Below are 23490 nucleotides of genomic sequence, written 5' to 3'. Positions count from 1 at the left end.
GCTTTCTCTTCAATCAAACCCTCAAATCCTGTGTGGAAACCCTTAAGGACTGGTAAGGTGCACTGCTTCCCCCTCCACAAACTTCTGAGTACACAGATTTAGCTACCTGATTCCTTCAGGATGTGGGCTGGGCAGGCCTCCTCCAGACCCATATCTGACTGCCTACCTTTGTCCACTTTCCCATTCATTAGCATCTTTGTTAGAGCTGGCCTTCAAATTAAAGACCAAAATGTTAAGTCTGACCACTTTGTCTCTTAGTAATGCAAAGAAAAAAAAAAAAGATTAATGCAATACACATCTACAATACATTTTTAAATAACGGCTTTATTTTTTCCTCATTGATACAGAACATAGCTTACTGTAACATCAAGTCTTAGGGGAAAAAAAAAAAGAAAATCAGAAAGCAAAACCAGCCCCAAACAAAGCTAACACACAACCATGACATAATTTGGCAACAGTCTAGGCTTAGAAATTTAAGAAGCTTGGAAGAAGAATAAAATATTCCTCTTTTGTTAGTTGTGTCCTTGGACTTAGACTATTTGGTATAAAGACTTTTTGTTATAAGCGGATGGTTGGACTATTTAAGAGTACAGGGAGATAGAAAGAGGAGCCTAGTTCATCGAGAGACACATTACTGATTAAGAGAGAAGAGCTCTTTACACTTGGCAAGACCAAGAAGTTTTTGTCCGTAAACTGTTTCGATGATGGCTAATGACATATACTTATCCCTTTCATTCATAAATACAGAGGCAGAGCTACTATGGTCTCATCTACTCTGTACAACTCACACATTGTGGACATCAGAATAGGTGTGCAGGATGACAAAGGCGATCCCGGTTGAGGAAGCCTCCTACTGAGCCCTGGCTGTACCAGATCTGCAGCCTGCACCTGTGCCCACCAAAGCTTCCAGAAAGTTCTGTCGGAGCTTAAAAGGCGCAAAGGAAAGAGAACCTTTCCTCACTGTTTCCCTCCTCTTTAAGGAATGGAGTTCTTACAAAATACAAGGTGACAGGTAAAAAACAGATCTACGTTTCTATCCTGCTCTTTCCTCGTATTCTTTCTAGAAGACTTGGTAAACCCTTTCCTTTCTTAGAGAAATGAGCATCTTATAGGTATGCAACTATTAAAAATTCAAGTGTTTACAAGTCTTTTGGCATGAGGTCTTTTGAAAGGTTACAAAATATATAGTTAGATGCTTGACTCCAGGGGTTTTAAGAGAGAAGGGTTTAATAAAAAAAAATAAGTATACTGTATTAATGATCTGAGTGTGAACAATAGCAAGGCTACAATAGCTAGAAATTATCAAGAGAAACAAGAGGAACTAGGTATTTTTGTGGCGGATAAAGAATCTCAATGTATGTGGAACATTAAGAAAAAGGAATTAATCAAGTAGTTACTTTTAAATCTTTCATTTTATGAGGCATGTGGGTCCAATTTATTATTGTCTAGTTTCACAGTATGTATTTGCCAGTTTGTGACCTGTGCAAGGGCTTCCCATTTTGGCTTTAGGAATCTGAGGAGATGAAGGAAAAAAACTCCTTTCTGCCTGTCCTTATTACTTCATCTTCTGCTAAGCCTTCTCCTTTGTATATGACTACATCTACCAACATCTATCATCAAAATCCATGCCAGAGCTATGATTAATCCACCTATAACTGATGAGTGTTTTCTGGTTGTGTTTCTCGAGGCAAATGTTTCTGATATATAATACCATATATTAAAAGCCATATAAATAGAAAGATGGGGAAACAAAAACACAGACTATGTAAGTGATAGAAGAGTCTGTGCAGTACTAGAAACAAAACAGAAGTTCACCTCAGTCAGAGGTATGGGGTTAATTTCTCTTGCTGAGGCTCAGGTTTCCCTTTGATGGGTCTCTAACGGTTCATCTAAGTTCAAGTGGAGGGGTATCTTTCTTCTTTTAACCAAACATGCCCAGGTAGAGCTGCTTCTCTTTCCGATGGTAGCTGCTGAGCTCCAACTGTGTCCGCTGAAGGTACCTCCGGACATTGGCGTCTTAGAACAGGACAAAGGAGGCAATCAGAGACAGACCCGTAATTGTACTTCCAGGCAGAAGAGGACTATGAACACACTTCCATTTCTTAAAATTTCTAAGATCTGCGTATATCACAACTATTTTAGGCAACAGTACATTTCTTTCATTAATACCACTTTTAATTTCTAAAGAATCTTGTACAAGGACTTCCCTGGTGGTCCAGTGGTTAAGAATCTACCTTCCAATGCCGAAGGTTTGATCCCTGATTGGGGAACTAAGATCCTCTCTAGTTGTGGCACAGAGACTTAGCTGTCCCACAACATGTATTATCACCTATTTTCAACAACATGTGGGGCAATAAGTCCCTGCGCCACAACCAGAGAGGTCACATGTGGCAATAAACCCTGATGCAGTCAAATAAATAAATATATATTTTTAAAAAATTATTGTACAAGGCTGGGCTGGTTTCTAACTTGAAAAGGAGCTGGAAGAAACAATAATTTTAAGAGCACAGCCTCTAAACCTACTATACATGGGTGGCAGTTAATCTGTGTACTTGAAGATAAGAAACATGAGCAATGGTTCAAATTTTATATCTTTATTAATTCATAATGACTTTCCCTGGCGGCTCAGATGGTAAAGAATCTGCCTGCAACGCAAGAGACCGGGGTAACTAACACTTTAACGACTTTTCCATTCAATTAGAGTGGTTCTGCTGAGTTTTACGTTTGGGGACCCCCTTACTTCAGTAGCTACTCTAAGCCATAATGCAAAATGGGAGACAATTTTCAAAGCTGAACCACCAACATAGGAACAAGTTTATCATTCTCTTGACGATATCCTTTTGCCTTGGAAACAAGCCTCAAATTCTCAGGAGGCCTGTTCTTCTTCTAGGTCATACCTGAGGTTAGCTGAGCTAAAGGATAAAAGGATAGGCATGCAAAAGCCAGACCTCAGCTGGAAAACTGGTAGAAACAAGGATTACCAAGTTTATTCACTGCAATCTAGATCCTATTTTAGTCTCCATCTAGGAACTGAAACTTGGAATTCATGAGTAGAAGGCCTGTTGGTCATACATCGTCATATACTTTTTGAATATTGAACATGTGAATATATTATTATCTGTTTTCACAACTCAATACATTGGAAAATGAACTAAAATCCTCTCCCACAGATACTACCTCAGTGGGATGGTTTTTTGTACTTCCCACTTCAGCCCCCTTCTCTCACCTTTTGGCTTCCTATTGACAGCAGCCATGAGGTAGTGCCGGGCCTGGTCATAGTCCTGCAGGTGGAAAAAGGCCACTCCAGCCCGATACAAGGCCTTGGCATTATCAGGCTGCCGCTCCAGGACTTTCTGGCTGTATTCTTTCACTCGTTCATAGTTTACTGGTTCCATCTGAAGGAGACAGGCTAATGGCGGCAAACGGAAAGAAAAGAGAAGAGGACCTTATTACACGATGCTCCATTGCCCAACACAAGGCAGTACCAAATCCAGGATGCTATCAGCAACATTCACTCACCCAACAAATACATCTACATGTCCACCGTGTGCCAGACATTATTATAGCCACTGGGGATACAGCAGTGAATATAAGTTTTACACACCTCACAGTCTGCTTCACTATCTCAAATGCCCATTGCGTGTTGGGCTGGCCCAGCTATAAAAGTTGATAAGGCTAGGGCTTCCCTTATGGTCCAGTGGTTAGGAATCTGCCTGCCGATGCAGGAGACATGGATTCAATCCCTGATCCGGAAAGATCTCACGTGCCACGGAGAAGCTAAGCCCTTGTGCCACCACTACTAAGCCTGTGCTCCAGAGCCTGGGAGCTCAACTGCTGAGCCCACCCACCGCAACTACTGAAGCCCGAGCGCCCTAGAGTGTGCTTTGCAACAAGAGAAGCCACCCAACAGAGAAGCCGAGGCACCACACCCGGAGAAAAGCCTGAGCAGCCATATTAAATCAATAATTTTTAAAAAGTTGATTAGACTATACTTTAATTATGGGGACTTCCCTGGAGGTCCAGTGGCTGGAACTCTCGGGAGGCAGGGGTTTGATCCTTGCTTGGGAACTGGATCTGGCATGCCACGTGGTGAAAAAAGAAATTATTTAAAACTCTTCATTGTCTCTTTTCTACCCAAGGCTCTCTATCTATCTTGATTCTCCCATTTCACCACAATTCTTGTCCTGAAGTCCTAATAACAACAACCACTGCCATTAATAGTGAGTACAGTAAGCACTGTGCCAGGGGCTTGTTTAGTCTTCTCATCCACCCTCTGAAGTCAGTATGTGTTAGCATCTCCGTTTAATGAGTGAAGAAATGAAGGCTCACAAAGGTAAAGTAACTTGTCTAGGATCCCACAGCTTCTAGGTGGAATGAGTAAGAAATCTGAACCAAAGACTAACTCAAAAATTACCCTTCTCAATGATGATATATTATCTCATGAATTCCTTGGATAAAAGAATGGGAACTCCAAACACAAATCTGTGTAGGAGACAATGTTCAGGTCAATGTTCTGTCTTTCTGTAATTAAGAAGGGAAATGCATTTCCTGTTTAACAACTGTGGGAATTACACACAGCATTATTAAATCATGTGCTGGGGAGGAAGGCGTATCAGGGCTGATGTCTGCATCCCTGCTACAACATCCCCACCAAGTGGCCATAGGGTTCATACTTAGGTATTTCCCCAGCGTTCAACTAACCCATCACTGACGGGTTACCATGATGTAACCCATTGTTCCTTCATTCTACAAGTAGTTCTGGAGTAATGACCATGTGCTAGGTGGAGGTAGGAGCAGGAGAAAAAGAGGAACAAGACAGACATCTTGGTGAGTGATTAGAGCTTGCACTCTAATTCCCAGGTAGGAGGAACACGCTAACAAATTCACTTATTTATTAGTGCTTTGAGGAAAACAGAACTGTGGGACAGAGACTGAATGAGGTCAGAGTGATGCTTGATTACAGAAGGCATCCCTGAGAAAGTGACTTCTGGGCCGAGATCTGAATGACAAGGGTTATTCAAGGGACAGGGCATTCTAGCCAAGAGAAGAGATCCTACCAAGCTGGAAGGTGGGTGTGTGCTTTGTGAATTCAGTCTATGGAGGAGCCAGATCATGTCAGGTTGTGCAGGTGAAGGTCAGAGTTTGAATATTTTCCTAAGTATAATATGACGCCATTGGAGGGTTTTAGCGATGAGGTCTGATTTCCGTATCTGTAAGGTGGGGAAAATCATTACTACCTTGCAGAATTTTTGTGAAGATGAGAGGTACTATAAGTAAACTGCCCAACACGTAAATTTCACTCTCATGTAAGTGAAATTTCTTAATTTTAGTGAGTCTTTAGGAAACATCTACCAAGCACCTCCAAGCAGAGGGTCTACAGATGGAAAAGCCACAGACTCTGCCTTCAGGTCCACCTGGACAGTCAAGATGAGTATCTATCTCATTTCCTTGATTTCTGACCAATTCCCCAAGGTGTATTCTATTCTCTAATATACAGTATATTCTGCAATAAGAACTTAAGTACAGAGGCTTCCCTGTGGTAAAGAATCCACTAGCCAATCCAGGAGACATGGGTTCAGTCCCTGATTTGGGAAGATCCCACATGCCAGAGAGCAAGTAAGCCCACGTCTCACAACTATTGAGCATGTGATCTAGGGCCCATGAGCCACAACAAGAGAAACCACCCCAGTGAGAAGCCCAAGCACCTCAGCTAGAGTGGCCCCCGCTCGCCAAACTAGAGAAAAGCCTTTGCAGCAACAAAGACCCAGCACAGTCACAAAAAAATTGGACTTGCCAGGTTTAATTTTAGCTCCACCACTTACTAGATGTTCCTTAAATCTACCTCAAAGGATTGCTGTGATACTTAAGGTTTATATGTATATGTGTATCAAGGGCTTATACATGGCATTTCATAAATGTCACCTTAATGAGCCTTCCCTGACCACTACCGTGCCTAAGGCACTCACTATTCCCATTTTCTTTCTTTTGGCTATGCCACGCTGCATGTGGAATCTTTGTTTTTCCACCAGGGATCGAACTGGCACCCTCTGCTTTAGAAGCGTGGCGTCCTAACGACTGGACTGCCAGGCAAATCCATACACCCATTTTCTGCTTTATCCTTTCCCACATTGCTTATCATCTTTGTCAACTACAAATTGGTGCTTGTCAACAGCAGGAGGCTGAATCCTGGGCTACTGGAGCTGTAGGCCTTGACACGCCCTGAAGGAGTTCGGAATGAGGCACTTTGTGCCCCCCAAAAACAGGTCTTTAGATTGAACTCCCCCCTTCACGAAAATCTTATATACTGACTTCCCCACACTGCCTCTTTGGAGTAGTTTTTTTTGGAGCTGTCTTGAGGTGCTGTCTCCTGGGTTGCAGTCCTCATTTTGCCCCAAGTAAAACTTAACTCAAAACTCTCTCCTTGCGCATCATTTTCAGTCAACATTGTCTAATACACAAGTGACTTCTTTTGTTAACTATCCATCTCCCCGTGACAGCAGGGATCTTTATCTGTTTTACTATACTGCGATATCTTCAGCAGATCAATAAATATTAACTTATTCAAAAAATACTGAATGAACTGAAATAGTAGCTACTATAATTACTGTTACTTGAGTCTAAGAATAGCTTTGGATACACACTGTAAAAAAGCTAGAATTCCACCAAATCACTGAGGACCAGGGTAGTAAAAAAGAAAAAATAATTTAAACAATGATTACAAAATATATACTTCAAAACAACTTAATTAGCTCTATGGTTAATTTGCCTGCCACAGAACAGACTTCAGAAGTCTCCTTTCTTTCAGCAGATTAATCCTAGTGATACTAACTCTGGACTTTATTTCTCCATGCAAGGCCAGCTGGATATGCAAGGTACAAGTTACCCAAGGTATCATCTAGCTGCTTTATATAGGAAGGAGGAAAATAAGGAAAAGCTATCCAAAACATCTAAGATGGATGACTTACACCACCAGCTGAAGTAAGTGCCTTCTTTCCTAAATTTTAAATATTAAAGAAACAACAGTCTAAACATAGGTTTGACACTGTGCAGGGTCCTTTGGGGCTCCTGGGCACAAGGGCTTTTTGTGTCTGCCATTTCTTTGATTATAGGAAACAGTCTGCATTCAGCCTCCATGACCTTCCCTGAGTTCTGAAGGGCAGATTCAAGCAATTGTTAATTAGCGAAGGGTGGGGTTGAGAGACCAAGCAGAAACAGTCAAGAGCAGCCTTGAGGCAAGGTCCTGTTTCCCCAACAACAGACATCTCATTAAGCTATTTTGTGGATACAGAAACCACCTCCAGGTGGGAGAAGTTAACAATTTACAATGGTATGCCACCCAGGAGCAGTGTAGACCCCAGACCAGCTGAACTGGAAGGTCAACGATGCTTACCCTTACCTACCTCACCACCAACCCATTAGAAAAAACGTCCATGAGATGAGATGATTACATTCTTTGGACAATTAATATAAAACCTCACAGTATCTTCCCCAGGTGGGGACTCATGATTTTGAGGGCAGGAGCCTGCTGTGTTCCCCTTTGCCTGGCAAAACAATAGAGCTATTCTTTTCTACTTCACCCAAAACTCTGTCTGTGAGATTTGATACGGTACCAGTGTACAAACAAGCTGAGCTCAGCATCAGGTTCAGGATTTTCTCTATGTGTTAGTTCCTCGATCGTGTCCAACTCTTTGCGATCTCATGGACTGTAGCCCTCCAGACTCCTCCATCCATGGGATTTTCCAGGCAAGAATACTGGAGTGGGTTGCCATTTCTTTCTCCAGGGGATCTCCCCGACCCAGGGATTGAATCCACGTCTCCCGCATTGCAGGCGGACTCTTTACCGTCTGAGCCACCAGGAAGTCGTGCAAAATTCCTTAAACCTATTAGCCATCACCTGGAAGTCTGATAGAAACGCAAATTGGTACACACAACTCACAAACCTCAGACCTATTACGTCGGAGTCATGGTAGGCTCAAGAAGTTGTGTTTATCAAACTCTCCAAGTGAAGTGTGAGAAGCACCGAAACTCAATTAGAGCCCCACAGACTGAAAGCATATTGCAATTCATGGCAGAATAACTAGATAACGACAGAAGAGCCGTCAGTGTTTTCCCCAATATTCTCAAACTTTCATGTACCGGCCTTGACACTCTACCCTCCCGTTGGCCCTGTTCTTACCAGCCAAGTTGTTGTAGCAATCTGTCTGGGTGGTGTGCAGTAGGTTTTCTTGTTCAGGTGTGAGGGCCGGGCCCTGAGGTCCCAGATTAGGTATCGGGGAGGGCAGACTTGGATCCAGACCCCGCAGCTGCAGCAGAGCTCGATGGTACCCACTTACAGCATCCCGGTACTTCCCTTCGCGGTAACACTGGTTCCCTTTCTCCTTGTAAAGCTGAGCCTCCTGCAGGCGTTTCTCCATAACTCTGTCGCCCAGTGCTCTTGAGGAATTGGGACGTGAAAGAACAACCGAAGCTCTAGGAATAGGAGCGAAGCAACCAATTTTGGCAGCTGACTTAAAAAAGCCAGGAAATTCTCCTTGCCCAGGAGGCCTCTCAGGGAATGACTGCTTGATTCTACTACAGCCCCTTCCTTTCTTCTCTGCAGTTATTTTTTAATCTCTGGAAGTGCAAGCATCCGATCAGGAAGTAGATGTGGGAACAGCAAAGCCTGAGATTAATTGATTTCCCAAAGCGGCGACTCGCGGGTGAGAAAAAACCACGGAAACTATAAGGCCGTAACTAAGGAAGTGGCCGGCGTCTGAACGCCGGCGGCTCTTGTTTCCTCCTTTCGTTCGGACACACCTCCCTGACTCGGAAGCGGAAGGGAGTAGGCGGGAATAACTGCTAAAAAGGGTCTAGGGGGCTTGCCTCCATCCCAGCTCTTTGTTTGCACTTACTCAACAGCATTTGTTGACTTCTGGGCCGGGAGTTGGGGAACCGAGGTGAACGCAGTCCGTGCACCCCAACCACAGGCCGATGGTGATGCAGCCGTAGTCCCGCCCAGCTAAAAGCCCTCTTACGCCCACCGGCCAGCTCCCCGACCCCCTGCAACAGGCCAAACCCGAAGTCTCTTCGCCGCACTTCGCTTTACAAGCGGGGAGCACGGAGAGGGCAGGGTCCAGCCTCCCGAGAGCTTGATGTCTGAAGGGTCGCGCGCATTGCACCACGCGCCCAATCAGAAGCGGCCCAGGAAAAGGAATCCCACAGACACGACCCCGCCTCTCTAGCCTCCCCTGCGGACCAACCTAGGGGGAAGGGGGAATCCCCCTGGCTGCTTCGCCAATTGAAAAATAAAAAATCTGCAAGATCATAGAAGACCAATCCGAACTGCAGATGACGATTCAACCTGGCCAATAAGGCGAGGTCAGAGTGTGTGTTGCTGGGTAGAAGTTGAAGGCTTGAGGGAATAGGAGGGCTGGGGTTACTGTATTCCTTGGGTTTGGAAAGTCCTTTTGTTGACTAACCAGGAAGACAATTGCCAGCAGGAGTTCACGTTTCAAGAGTCTCCTTTCTTCCTTTCTGGCTTTTTTTCCCTCAAGAAGTGGCTGCATGTATAAACTAAGGGACAGAGACGAGCTAACAAGCCCTAAGACGACAGCACGATCGGATCAGACGGGACTGGGGGTGGGGGGACGGCGTGGGAGGCGCGTGTGGCGAAAGAGCGCCAGGCGGCTGCGCAGCCCCGGCTGGAAGTACGGAGAGTGGGGTACGCACACGCCTCGTTGCGACGAGGCACTTGGGCCGAAGCCAGCCTTTCCCCGACTCTGGCTCCGGTGCGGCTGCGCCGTGAAGCCGCCGGCGGCGATTGGCCCAGGGGGTGAGAGGGGCGGGAGGTAAACGGAGGGAAGTCCGTCGTCCTGGGCGCGCGCCCGCCCGCGGCAGAGGAGCCGAGGGTCGGCTGGAGAGGAAGCAGCTTCCCGCTGCGTTGTTTCGGGCTCCGGGGGTCGAAAGAGGGAGGGAGGAAAGGCGAAAAACAAACACTACGTAGCGGAGGCTGCGCGCGGGCCGCCGCCTGCCAGCCTGCCTGCCTGCGTGCGTGCGTGCGTGCGCTCGCTCTCGCGGGCTCCGTGCTGGCGCGTGAGGCGGAGGCGGCGCCTGCGCAGTCGGGCTCGGTCGACGGTTCGCAGGGGAGGAGGTGGCGGGAGGCGGAGGAGGCGGCGGCGATGGAGGTGAAGCGGCTGAAAGTGACCGAGCTGCGGTCGGAGCTGCAGCGGCGCGGTTTGGACTCGCGCGGCCTCAAGGTGGATCTGGCGCAGCGGCTGCAGGAGGCGCTGGATGCTGAGATGCTCGAGGACGAGGCCGGCGGTGGCGGGGCCGGGCCCGGCGGGGCCTGCAAGGCGGAGCCTCGGCCTGTGGCCGCGTCGGGCGGCGGCCCGGGCGGGGACGAGGAGGAGGACGAAGAGGAGGAGGAGGAGGACGAGGAGGCGCTGCTTGAGGACGAGGACGAAGAGCCACCCCCTGCCCAGGCCTCGGGCCAGGCCGCGCAGCCGCCGCCGGAGCCCCCGGAGGCGGCAGCCGTGGAGGCCGAGGCGGAGCCCGATGCTTCCGAGAAAGCGGCGGAGGAGGCCACAGCCGAGTCAGGTGGGGTAAACGGTGGCGAAGAGCAGGGCACCGGCAAGGTGGAGGAAGATGAACCGGAGGAGCGGAGCGGGGACGAGACGCCGGGATCCGAGGCGCCGGGTGACAAGGCCGCAGAGGAACAGGGTGAGGAGCTGGCAGCGGAGCCGGGCCTGCCGGGTGCGCCCCTGACCCAGCACCGAGCCCTGCACCGCGGGGTCCGGATTCCCATTGCCGTTTGCTGGGACTCCCCACGGGAGGTGGTTTTCGTCCTCTCCCCTCCTTTCCGGAGGGTTTGTCTACCTCTGGTGGCCCCACTCTGCAGGAGGGAGGTTCCTTCCTAACTTGATTGCTTACTTGGTGGTAGTGAATGGAAATAAAGCGGTTTCCCATGCGAACTGCTTACGAGCTACCTGTTGGAGCAGCCTCCCGCGGTGCTGGTTATCTTTTCCTAAACCGAGAATGTGCTGAGGAATTGTTAATTACATGGACAGCTAGACCGACTGTTGGAGGCTTGGCCTTTGGGCCACCGGACTGTTTACTTTTTCGCCATAAAATTAAGCAATAAGCTAAGTTCGTCAAGAGTTCGCCCCATCAAAAGCTCATTACTAGAGTTCGAGCTACGCCGAAAATCTGGAAATCTAACCTTGCTCCTGCTTTCGCAGCAGCTCCTGCTTCAGGAGCTTGCAGTGTGAGGGTGTCAAGTTTAATGGTTAACTACGAAAGAGAAAATCTTAATCTAGAACATTTAGAATAAGTGAGCTAACGTTACTTGGCTAGGGGTTTTACCTTGCCTGAATTATGATTAAATTTTAATCTTTCATTTGAATGGATATAGAAGGGCAAATTTGTATGTTTATTGTACACTTAGCTAGCCTTTTACATTTTGGGTCCCTGACTTCCTGAATTGAAATGATGGGGGTGTTGGTGGGTCCATTGAATAACCTTGTGGAAGAGAATGTATAGAGGTGCCCCAGGGAGTTAGTGACCTTCCTCTCTTCCTTTGAAGTGATTGGATGGTTACAGCTGATCCATAACTATCTGTCAGAGTGGGAGGAAAACTAGAGCTGCTTCTCATTCTTACTATGAAGTGGCTTGCTTTTAGTTCCTTTTATAATACAGTTTTTAGGCTGCTGCTGGGTATGATGGTATAATTGGAACCCATTCTACAACAGTCACATGCAACTTGCAGCTTGTGCTATGTCCTGAAACAAAAATCCCATTACATAATCTTTGTCTTAATGTGTACCCCCAAAGAGCAGGTAAAAAAGCTTGAGAGATAAAGAACTTCTTTAGAGAGGTTATTACTAAAAACCTTTAGTGTTAGCGTTGCAAACCACAGAAGTCCAAGGAAAAACTGTTTTTTCTCTTGTAAAGAATGTTACTAAATATATGACAACACCTTTCTGCCCCAAATTATGTGAGGTAAAGATGCAGTATTATTTATGGCTCTCTTGTGACTTAATGGTTTGTTCTTGCAAATTTCAGTTAAAATCTATGGTAAGAGCTCTGTATAAAGTGCCAGAGTTCATTTGCTATGTAAGTAAAGCTGTGGATAGCTGCATTTTAAAGCTGGAAAGTCAAACTCTTCAAAACAGAAAGAAAGAAAATGAGGCTTCTGTATATTAAGTCTCTAGCTTAAATTCAAATCTGATAGTCAGGAATCAAAGTTAAGCTGTCAAGTTTTTTAAAAACTTATGGCATGTTTCTTTTATGTCGTGTAAGTGGGAAAATCTCCAAGTTTGACCTGATTTAAGCAGATAAATTTAGAATGCAAAAATTGGCTAACTTTTAATATACTTTTTGACTGTAATTAGCCCATAATGTCCTTTTAAAAAAAAATAATAATCCCATCCAATGACAGAAAGATAATCTTTGGAAATAAAACATTCTGTGGATGCCCTGGGAATAACCTGGCTCTTCTGACTAGACAGATATGAGGTCCTCCTTTAGTTTCTGTTGGTTCTGAGCTTATCCTACACACCAGTATGAAAACTGCTGATTTTCTTTCCCTCATTTTTGTAGGAGATGACCAAGATAGTGAAAAGTCAAAACCAGCAGGCTCAGATGGTGAGCGGCGGGGGGTAAAGAGACAGCGGGATGAGAAGGATGAACATGGCCGAGCTTACTATGAATTCCGAGAGGAGGCCTACCACAGCCGGTGAGGGAAACAGTCCCTTTCATTGAAGGCAGTCTCTGCTCCAATTTTGGTATACCTGAGGTTGACTGGAGAGTCTGGAGAAAGGGGGTGGATTAAAAACGGAATAGGTTCTTATAGGCCTAAATCTTTGATCGAATCTACCCTGAATGCTTCCGTTGCCCTTTTCTCATTTGCTGAAAGAAGCTGCCTGCTGGAATTTTATATTCACTGGTCGTTTAACAGACCTAAAGTCATGCAGATGGCTCTGGAATTAAAGGACTTTGGTTACGTCATATTTGCGTTTCTCTCGTACGTGTAGCTCTAAGTCTCCACCACCCCCAGAAGAAGAGGTGAAAGACGAGGAAGAGGACCACACTCTGGTGAACCTGGACACGTGTATGTATAAGGCAGACAGGTTGGGGTTTTAAACCAAGCAAAAGAGATTTTGGGGATTAAAAACTTCCTGGCCTGCAGCTTTTAAGAGATTTAGATTTTGTATCCATGCTTGAGAACTGGGTACCTTGCTGTTCTTTTGAAGGCTTAAAATGTTACCCATTGGAGTAAAAAGATTGCTTCTTTCTTAACAGATACCTCCGATCTCCATTTTCAAGTCAGCAAAGACCGCTATGGAGGGCAGCCACTTTTCTCAGAGAAGTTCCCCACCCTTTGGTCTGGGGCCAGAAGTACTTATGGAGTAACAAAGGGGAAAGTCTGCTTTGAGGCCAAGGTAGTGTGTACACGACCATTAGGACCATTCATTTATTAATTTAGTCATTAAACTACTCTATACTGGACTTGCACCCACCAGTATTTTATTAGAGAAAGGTACCATACTTGAAAGATGAGCTTAGCTCTAGTAACCAAGGAATTAATCCTCATGACTTTGGTTTACGTTGATTGACAGTTGTTTTTCTGACGCTGAGTTGTGATAGTTGTTTTTGGTTTGTATCAAAATTTTGTCTTTCTAACTCAGACTTTGCTTGAGTTGGTCAGAATATCTGAAAAGTTCCTTTTCTGACTTGGCCAGGTAACCCAGAATCTCCCAATGAAAGAAGGCTGCACAGAGGTTTCTCTCCTTCGAGTTGGATGGTCTGTTGATTTTTCCCATCCACAGCTTGGTAAAGTTACCTTTAACTTAATCATGTTCGTGTTTGCTGCTCTGTGGGAAGTTTGAGTGTAGGTAAACTAATTTGCTGATTTTTCTAGGTGAGGATGAATTCTCTTATGGTTTTGATGGACGAGGACTCAAGGCAGAGAATGGGCAGTTTGAGGAATTTGGCCAGACTTTTGGGGAGAATGATGTCATTGGCTGCTTTGCTGTAAGTGGTCCTGAAAGTTGTGGATTTGTAGCAAGGAGTGGATGGAGGGCACTGGAGATCCCTTTGCTTCCCATCAGCTGCTTCTCTTCTGCAGTTGATGCATTGCTTACATAGTTGTATAGCAGTTGAAGTAGCGGGGGGGAAAGATATGAGTTGCGAGATCAATCAGCTGCAAGGCCTGTGTGCCCATAAATGCTCTTGTCTTTTGTTGTAGAATTTTGAGGCCGAAGAAGTAGAACTTTCCTTTTCCAAGAATGGAGAAGACCTTGGTGTGGCATTCCGTATCAGCAAGGAATCCCTAGCAGATCGGGCCCTTCTACCCCATGTCCTCTGCAAAAATTGTGTTGTAGAATTAAATTTTGGTCAGAAGGAGGAGCCCTTCTTCCCACCACCAGAAGAGTTTGTGTTCATCCATGCCGTGCCTGTTGAGGAGCGCGTGCGCACTGCAGTCCCTCCCAAGACCATAGAGGAGTGTGAGGTATGCCAGAGAGGGTGCAGAACCTTGGTGCTCATGCTTGGTTGGTCACTTTCTGCTCAAGCTTTGCCCAACTGGGAGCTGGGGAGGATGTTCTTAAGTTGGGCTTTGTAAACATGAGCCTCAGGCTTTTTTTTTTTTTTTAATAGCATTCCTGGTTCTGTTTACTTGCAGGTGATTCTGATGGTGGGACTCCCTGGATCTGGAAAGACCCAGTGGGCACTGAAATATGCAAAAGAAAATCCTGAGAAAAGATACAATGTCCTGGGAGCTGAGACTGTGCTAAATCAAATGAGGGTGAGTTGGTGGGAGCGGATATATCCCTCTGGTGTTCGCTTTTAAAGACCAAGAAACTTACATAATCTTTTCCCAATGGAGTTGGGTCTTGCAAGTATCTGAGATCAGGGGCCCCACAAATAAATAAATGAGTTTTTGGTTTTTTGGTTTCTTTTCCTTTGCTGTGTTGTCAGATTTCTGAAGGTGATGAAGCCTGGGGTGTTTCAGGTATATCCAGATTGAGACTGGAAATAAGTCCTGTAGGAAATGGACAGCATTCTCAGCACTATGGAATGGCAGTGAACCGATGTGGTGGCATTGGTGGCATTTACCAGTGACTCTTGGGCTTTAACTTACTTTGTAATTTCTTGTGTTTCTCTTCCTCTTAAACTCATCAGATGAAGGGGCTCGAGGAGCCAGAGATGGATCCCAAAAGCCGAGACCTTTTAGTTCAGCAAGCCTCCCAGTGCCTTAGTAAGCTGGTCCAGATTGCTTCCCGGACAAAGAGGAACTTCATTCTTGATCAGGTATTGTTCAGAAATTCAAAAGAAACCTAGTTTAACAATATTTCCAAAGATAAAAGATTTGGTATCCATTTAATCTGATAAAATTGCTCAGAGTCAAAATAAGGTGCATATATAAAGACTGAATTAAGGAACAGAATCAGGTTACCCAGTTATAACCAAGAATTATGGTTGTAATGTGTTTTTGAATTGAGAGAGACACTTCTCAGTGTTTTTACCAGAGAGTGTTTGGACCCAGGCTGTAAAACACACTATAGAGGTGATAGAGTGGTGTAGCTTTGGATTCATGACTCCACCACTTACTAGGTTTGTGACCTTGGACAAGTCTTGGTCTCTCTGACTCTCAAGTTTCATGTTGGGTAAAACAGGATAACATCATGTAGCTTTTGAGGAATTCAGAGATTGTATAAATAAGTCCTCTAATCTAGTGCCTCACTTGTGAAGGATTCTCAGTAAGTGTTGGTTGAATTTAACTTTTACTCCTAAAACATCTATTACTTCTCCTGTCCCTAGTGTAATGTGTACAACTCTGGCCAACGGCGGAAGCTGTTATTGTTTAAGACTTTCTCCCGGAAAGTGGTGGTGGTTGTCCCTAATGAGGAGGACTGGAAGAAGAGGCTGGAGCTGAGGAAGGAAGTGGAGGGAGATGATGTGCCTGAGTCTATAATGCTGGAGATGAAAGGTGGGCTAACCTCTACAAGTTAGAGATCCTGGCCTTGGTCCATGCATACCTCCCTAGGGCCTCTTAGCACCTGGAGGATTCTTCACATGTGTAAAGTATAAATCTGAGGAATAAATTAATGAGTGTGATCACTTGTGGATTAATGAATGAACAGAATGAATGGTGAAGCAATAACCCCTTGATTCATTCTGATAAAATACAAAAAAAAAAAATGGTGATAGGCCACAGGATAATCAAAACTCAAGGCAGAGGCTTCAGTGAGTCAGTTATTCATTCAGTAAATACTTAGGAGTGTCTGCTATTTGTCCAGTACAGTTCTAGACCTAGGGAAAGAATGAATGAAATGAAGCTCTGCCTTCACTGAATTTAATTATATTCTAGAGATGGAACATTCTGATGGTTCAGATGAAAATCGTAGTGGTTGGAGTGAATGATCTCAGCAGTATGTTTTGATTTCTGTATCACATTAGGCTTTTTACTTTTGTTGTTTGTTTGGTGTTGACTTTTTGGTATGTGCCATATAAAGCCTTACAGCAAGGTTTCCTGGAAGGCAATATTAACCTTGATTGAGCTGGAGTTCTGTTCATCTGAGTTTGGTTTTTCCCCATGCTGTCTTCAGCTCCTGGCATCCCACGCAGAGCTGTCAGCTATTGGCTGTTTGAATTCTGATAATGCCTGGGCATGGGAGCTGGTTTCACACTAAAGAGCTCAAGTTTACTCAGAATGAACAAGACCAGTCCATAACTGATTTGGGGGCACTTGGAGGAGTTGAGTTCAATTTTATGAAACTAAGGGCTAATTGGGTTCACTTAACAATCAAGAGCACCTCATTGAACTGAATTCCACTGGGACTCAGCCTCTGAACTTGATGTCCAGAGACTGGCAGTCCGGAGACCGGTGCTGGCCCGTCCCACACAAGTGGTTAGTGACCCCTGTACTCTTGCTTCCTGTTCTCCTCAGGTAGATGAGCAAGTGCCTTCAGGCTTGGGTCAGTTTCTTCTTGAGTCTCTTTTAAAAGTGTATTTCTTATCGAACTACACCAAAACTTTCTCAGTTACTTTTACCCTCTGGCTGCCTGCTTCTGTCCTGATAAGAAACCTTAACCCAGTTCACTCTTAATTTATTATGGATCACTTGAGAACTTGTAAATCTACAGTTTGCAGATAGCCCTTTGCCTGGGGCTGTTGCAGTTGGTGAGGAACTTGTAGAGTGAACTGAGCACATGTTTTGTGCATTTATAGATGAGGCTTAGAAAATCCTGTTCTTCCTGTAGAGGAGTTTTCATTATGAGATATTACCCGTTTTTGCACTTGGAGGTCCACAGAGCTTCTCTCTTACTCTTATAGCGAACTTCTCTCTGCCTGAAAAATGCGACTATATGGATGAGGTGACATATGGGGAGCTGGAGAAGGAGGAAGCTCAGCCCATTGTCACTAAATACAAGGAGGAGGCAAGGAAGCTGCTGCCCCCCTCTGAGAAGCGGACAAACCGCCGGAACAATCGAAACAAGCGTAACCGGCAGAACCGAAGCCGAGGCCAAGGCTACGGTAAGTCCTGGGGACCTGCCAGCCCCAGCCTCAGTCTGTTCTCTGTGCGAAGTGCAGCTGAACCCACAGGAAAGGCCAGGCAACCACATCGGGTCACCAACATTAAGAACATCCCTTTATGGAGCTTATTTATTTCTTCCTGTGTTCTTTACGCCTAGCTTTTTATGCTTTTTGCATAATCTTGAAACAAAAAATAGTTATTTTTCAACAAAAGTATTTGTTTCTTTGAAGAGCAGTGTTTGAACCTGCGCATTTATCTAGCTTTCATTTTTACATATGGATTCCCCCTTCACTATTGTAGTTTATCTGAAGGATTTGTGCAGGATTCTTTTTTTCTTTGTCTACTGGGTCAACCCAGCTATGTAGATCAGAAAGTGAATGCATTATTCAGTAATTTGGGGGATTATGAAGTAAGTTAGCTTATTAGTGGAATTAATTTTCTCTCTCAATTATCTAGTTTTGTCAGTTAACCCCCTTGATCCTCTTCCCACAGTGTGCATTCAAATGTGTGTGTGTGTGTGTGTGTGTGTGTGTGTGTGTAATTTTAAGTGTAAGTCAGCAAAACATTTTTTGAGTCCTTGCTAGGCCCTGGGAATACCAACAGTTCCTGCCTTGGAAGAGCTTGACATTTAGACTTTGTTCAGTTGTATAAAATGGGTTTGGGGTGTGTGATACCCAAGATCCCTTCCAGGGCTGAAAGTCTGCAGCTCGACGAATGGCAGTTTCACTCGTGTTTCTAACTCTGCCATGTGTCCTTTTGCCATCTTAAATGTTTTGCAGGAATTGGGGAGCTTCAAAAAGTGAAACCAAGGTGGCTTAGTTTTTCTTATGTCTCTATTCCTCTGCCTTCCCCCCTCAGACTTTTTAAAAGATCCTGGCTGGTGCTTTAATTAACATTGTGTGAGCCTGACAGAGCAGGCCTCCTATTCCCCCAGAATTGCCTTTGGCTCCGACTTTTTGATTTCCACTCAGATGTGGAGCCAGGACCCCATGCCAGCTGTCTGAGCGCGCTCTCCATTTCTCTTCCAGTGGGCGGGCAGCGCCGAGGCTACGACAACCGGGCCTACGGGCAGCAGTGCTGGGGGCAATCTGGAAACAGAGGGGTGAGTGCAGCTCTCCTTCTGCTCCTCCCTCTGGGCCGTGACAGCCATTCCTATTGGCTTTGGGGAGCAGAGTGGTCTGGGCTGTTTTCTCAGGGCTTAGGGTTTTGCCCGTTTAATTTGTTCATCTGGCAGAATTTATCCTGGGAAGATTAAACCTGTATATAATATCAAGCAAAGATATATCTCCTTTAAGATGGGGGATAGCAGTGGATTGTGATGCTACAGACCCATGCATCTTCACTCCTCTCTCCTTTTCTCAGGGTTACCGTAACTTCTACGATCGATACAGGGGAGACTACGATCGATTCTATCAGCGAGATTATGAGTATAACAGATACAGAGACTATTACAGACACCAGTATACTCGGGATGTAAGTATCGTCTGGGAACGGAGAGATGAAGGGGCGGGCAGGACAGAGGGAGTAGCGTGCCTCTCCGTCCTCAGCCCGCTGTGGCTCCACGTGACAGGGTCTCCCCTCTCTTCTAGTGGCAGAATTACTACTACCACCATCCCCAGGACAGAGACCGATACTACAGGAACTACTACGGTTACCAAGGGTATCGGTGAAGCCCCTGCCATTGTCGCCTGTCAGCCACGAAGCTGAATCTCTGGGGGTGCCAAGCACCCCCAAAAACACAACCAAGGAAAACAGGGGCTGTCGGGGTGGGGCTGAGCTGCCAGGGAGGGGTGGTGGGGGGAGGGTGCGCAAGCAGGGGTGGGGGAGGGGGGAGGTGGAAACAAACAACAAAACTGTACATTTTTTTTAAAGTTTGTTGAAAAGAATATTGTCTTATTCTATAAAACATTTCAAACCTAGTTAGGTATTTGTAATCAAAAAAAAAAAAATTTGCTCAGAAAGCAGCACTTAGGGCTGCCTGTCCTATATACCCTGCAGTCGGACAGGAAAAGAACTGAAAATGTCACCCTTCTGACATCTAAGGCAGCTGGACTGGCAGCCGAGTAAGGGAGAGTGATGGTGAGGTGATGCGGAGAGGGTGGGAAGCGTTCGAGGGCGCCCACTCTCCACAGCAGGCAGGAGCGGGGCAGAGGGCGAGCTTGTGACTGGGGCAGTGAAAATAAACGATTGGCTCTTATCAATCATTTGCACCAACTAACCGTTTGTATTTTCTTTACCGACCTCTCCCTCTCGGGATATCTGGTCCGGTGGGCTGGGAGGCCGTAGTGTCCCCGTCTCCATGTGCCTGTGCCTCTGTGCTGTTCGGCCAAGGCATGGCAGCTGCCAGTTGGGCGGTTCTGTTATATAGGATCCCCAGGCCAAGGAGGCACGGGGACTGTTTTGGAGAGTAGAATAGTTTGTAGCCTCTCTGTGCCCATGTATGGATTTCCATAAAATCTGTGAGAAGAGTTGGGATCGCAGCCCTCAGTCTGAAGATGGTGATCTGCTGGTCTCTCTTGTCTTCCAAGGCTGAGACAGGCGGGAGGTCTCTGAAATCATCTCTGTTAGAGAATCTGTCCTCTTCTAGTTCTAGAGAAGGAACGTTTCTCAGGGTTTCAGCTCACACAGAAACGAAGCAGGATTCTTTTCACTGCAGCAGGATATGTATATAGGTGAATCCTGTGGTGTGGGCTACTGGGCCCAGGTGCTGAGAATAGCGACTATTTTATACAGTGTGGAGGGCCAGGGCCCTGCTGGCTTTTTTGATACACAGGTAGAGAGTGACTAGAAAAGGGGAGGGTTGGGGGGTGGGAGGCAGCTCAGTGGGGCTGCCGGAACTTGGGAAGAGCGTGAACGTGAGCGTGTGCATGCACAGGAGCACCCCTTCCCAACTTGCAACAGGATTCCTCCTGGGGCGTCTTCTCTGCGTGACCCAGAGAGGCATCTAGCCAAGAGACTTCAGTTGGGATAGTAACTTTACCGACACCCTCCTAGTTCTTGACAGACAGCTTCAGGTCGCTGGGTCAAGAATATGGGTGGGATGTGGGAATACTCTTTGAATACTGAGCTTCAGTTTTCATTCACCTTCCTGCTCAGCACTGCATCAGCCAAGAGCTTACTCAGCGAACACCTCACACTGCTGCACTTCCTGGCGAGGGGAGTCCTAGGTTGTGCTACTAGAAAACACTTCACTTCCACTTCCTTACCTGGGCAGTCCTCTGCTGAAAATTTCGTGCTGAGATTCAATCTCCCTCTCCCTCTCCCACAGTTACTCCCGTGCCCAGGAGGGTGTACAGGCCCTGGTTCTGGCACTCTAGTCACCTGTCTAGGACACCCTTCTGATCCACCAGGACCTCTGACCCAGAGGCGGGAAGGGGGACTGGTAGGCAGTATGTTTGCTTGCTCACTGGTGACGTCCTCTCTTTCTCCGGACACCTGCTGCTTCTGTGGGTTTGTGTGTGGCAGTGGGTGAAGTGATTGCCTGAAGTTTTCTGTAACCCACTTTTTATTACCATTAAGGGGAGTGTTCAAGAAAGCTTTAGTGCTGATAGTGTCAGGGCAAGAAGGTAAAAAATGGAGCCCAAAGAGACTCCCCTTAGGGCAAGATTATAACAGAAAAGTGACTGGCAGAAACTGCCAGCCCTATTCAAATGTTTAGTCCTGCAGCAAATAGCATCTTTTTATAATCTACAGCACGGTTTGGGGATGCTAGGCCCTCAGGGCAGGGAGGGGGAAGGACAGAATTTAAGCCGCTTTGGTTTTTTTTGGGGGGGCGGGGGGTACTCGCTGTTCACTTTTGACACTGGAAAGTCATGTTTTCATAAAAAGCTCTTTCTAGGTGGGTGGAGAGTGAAACTGCCACGTCCTTGTCGGTTTAGTCCAAGAGATCACTCACAACAACAGTAGATGTCTGGGTTTTGTTTGTGTCTGTCTTTTTATTATGAGGAAAAAAAAAAAAACGTTAAGGGGGGAAATGTGGATTAACGGGAGGGATCCCTAGCCTTGTTTTCCTTAGAAGACTTGTTTAGTGTTTTATCAGACGTCTGTTGTAGTTGTAGGTGGAAAAGCTTGTGAGAAAAACAACCACCACATGGAGCCTGTAAATGTTTTTGCACAACCTGTAAAGCATTCTTGGAAGTGGCCAGTAAAAAAAAGGGTTTTACCGTTTTAAAAAAATGTAACTGTGTCATTGTTTACATCTGTAACTTTCTCCTCCCCTGTTCTCATTACAACATTCTGGCAAAAATGTAGGCACGGTAGCTACCAGTTTTAGAATAAATAACCATTTGGATTGAATTCACCTCTTCTGTGGCTGCACTGACTGGGTACAGTGTGTCATTGGGGGCTTTCTTATGTCTGATGCTGCTCCTTAAGCTGTACTGGGTTCCATCTAAGGGTGGCTGTCCTCTTTCAGAGCAATTTCTCCCTTCCCATCCTACCATGCTTTCACTGGGGAACCAGCGACACCTTCACTCAGGGTTTGTTGGCTTACTTAAGTGCTTGCTTTTACTAAGAGTTTGAACAATTGGAGTAGAAGAAAATAAGTTATAACTCATGACGTCTGTGTATTTGGCGTATACTGAAACCAGTTGAATGCGTGAGATTAAATGTAGGGTTGTCCATTTAGGGGCCACATAAGTTTATTTATGAGTAATTACCACTTAGGGAAGCCTTGGTGGCTTAGTGGTGAAGAATCTGCCTGCCAATGCAGGAAGCGCGGGTTCAGTCCCTGGGTCCGGAAGGTCTCCTGGAGAAGGAAATGGCAACCCACTCTAGTATTCTTGCCTGGGGAATCCCATGGGCAGAGGAGCCTGGTGAGCTACAATCCAGAGTCGAAAAGAGACAGACATGACAGCGACTAAACAAATCACCACTTAAAAGGAAGAGCCTTATTCAGCAGATGTTTGATGGAGAGTCTTTCCTAGTGAATTTGTAGAATGAGAGGTAACTGACTGACAAAAGCATTTGTGTCACTAGCATGGAACTGACCTTGATTGTAATTCTAATAAATGGTCAGGGACTTACTAAGGCTGGGATACCACAGGCTTATGACATGTAGGGTTTTGAAGTGATGATATAAACTGCTGTAACGCCTCCCTTTGGACATGACACAGATTCTCACCCTAGAGGCTTATAGCTTCAAGCCCAAAGGCTATCCTTGATCTCAGTGTCTGCCCATTCTCTAGGACACTTAAAGTCACTCTGTTATAGCTACTCATTTTAAGTGGTTATTTATAGCTTATGCCTTGTCTCTAGTAACCTCCAATCACCCCCACCCTCACCTTTTCCCTAACTAGGGCTGCAGACATTCACATCTAATCTGATGAGTATGAAAATTGAGTATGTAGAACTGAGCAGAGGCTGCTTTTTTTTAAAAAAAGATAAACATCAAGATTACATTTTTTGAGTACTCCTGACTTTATGAAGTCTGAACAGATGTGGAAATTTTCACTTACTCTTCTGGAATTTGCCCAACACTGTGATAACAGGAAAAGAGAAAATTTGTTTCATGCCCTGCTTGCCATTTAAGCATGTATAGTACAATTTAAATGCTTGCTATATGCCAGACACTGACACGATGAAGAGATTTTAAAAAACTTGATCCTTTGAGGAGTTTCCCACAGGCACTAAGAACTAAGCAGGATTCCCTGGTGGCTCAGATAAAGAATCCGCCTGCAGTGCGGCAGACCTGGGTTCTATCCCTGGGTTACGGAGATCGCCTGGAAGAGGGCATGGCAACCCACTTCAATGTTCTTGCCTGGAGAACCTCCATGGATAGAGGAGCCTGGTGGGCTGCAGTCCATGGAGTCACAAAGAGTCAGACACGATTGAGCGACTAAGCACAGCACAAGAACTAAACAGTTTCCTCTGGGTAGGTCCCCACTTCAGGAGGGAGACCAGGTTACTTTCTCGTTTCTTCCTCTCTAGGATGAGGGAATTAAATATCTCCAGCGCCTATCAGGGCTCAGGAATTC

General features: G+C 45.8%; 2 protein-coding genes across 3 annotated transcripts; one reads left to right on the top strand and one right to left on the bottom strand.

Moving 5' to 3' along the window:
- Positions 1-325: 325 nt before the first annotated feature.
- Positions 326-9247, bottom strand: TTC9C (tetratricopeptide repeat domain 9C). 2 transcript variants are annotated; one of them, XM_052662111.1, is made up of 4 exons: positions 8892-9247; positions 8177-8469; positions 3227-3409; positions 326-2016 (listed from the first exon to the last, which is right to left on the bottom strand). In XM_052662111.1, the coding sequence occupies exons 2-4, from the start codon at positions 8412-8414 to the stop codon at positions 1922-1924; spliced, it is 516 nt and encodes a 171-aa protein (XP_052518071.1). In that variant the 5' UTR covers positions 8415-8469; positions 8892-9247; the 3' UTR covers positions 326-1921. The 2 variants fall into 2 exon arrangements, with proteins under 2 accessions (XP_052518071.1, XP_052518070.1); XM_052662110.1 differs by lacking the exon at positions 8892-9247 and having other exon boundaries at positions 8177-8822.
- Positions 9248-9897: 650 nt separating this feature from the next.
- Positions 9898-19278, top strand: HNRNPUL2 (heterogeneous nuclear ribonucleoprotein U like 2). The gene is made up of 14 exons (XM_052661883.1): positions 9898-10698; positions 12577-12712; positions 13011-13087; positions 13279-13418; positions 13719-13809; positions 13898-14010; positions 14225-14488; positions 14660-14782; positions 15160-15288; positions 15799-15967; positions 17314-17514; positions 18544-18617; positions 18878-18988; positions 19105-19278. Exons 1-14 carry the CDS (start codon positions 10158-10160, stop codon positions 19183-19185), a joined length of 2250 nt encoding a protein of 749 aa, XP_052517843.1. The 5' UTR covers positions 9898-10157; the 3' UTR covers positions 19186-19278.
- Positions 19279-23490: the final 4212 nt, after the last annotated feature.

The sequence above is a fragment of the Budorcas taxicolor genome, chromosome 25 (genome assembly GCF_023091745.1).
Source record: "Budorcas taxicolor isolate Tak-1 chromosome 25, Takin1.1, whole genome shotgun sequence".
In the NCBI taxonomy this organism is placed as follows: domain Eukaryota; kingdom Metazoa; phylum Chordata; class Mammalia; order Artiodactyla; family Bovidae; genus Budorcas; species Budorcas taxicolor.
This window is presented reverse-complemented; position numbering and strand designations above follow the sequence as displayed.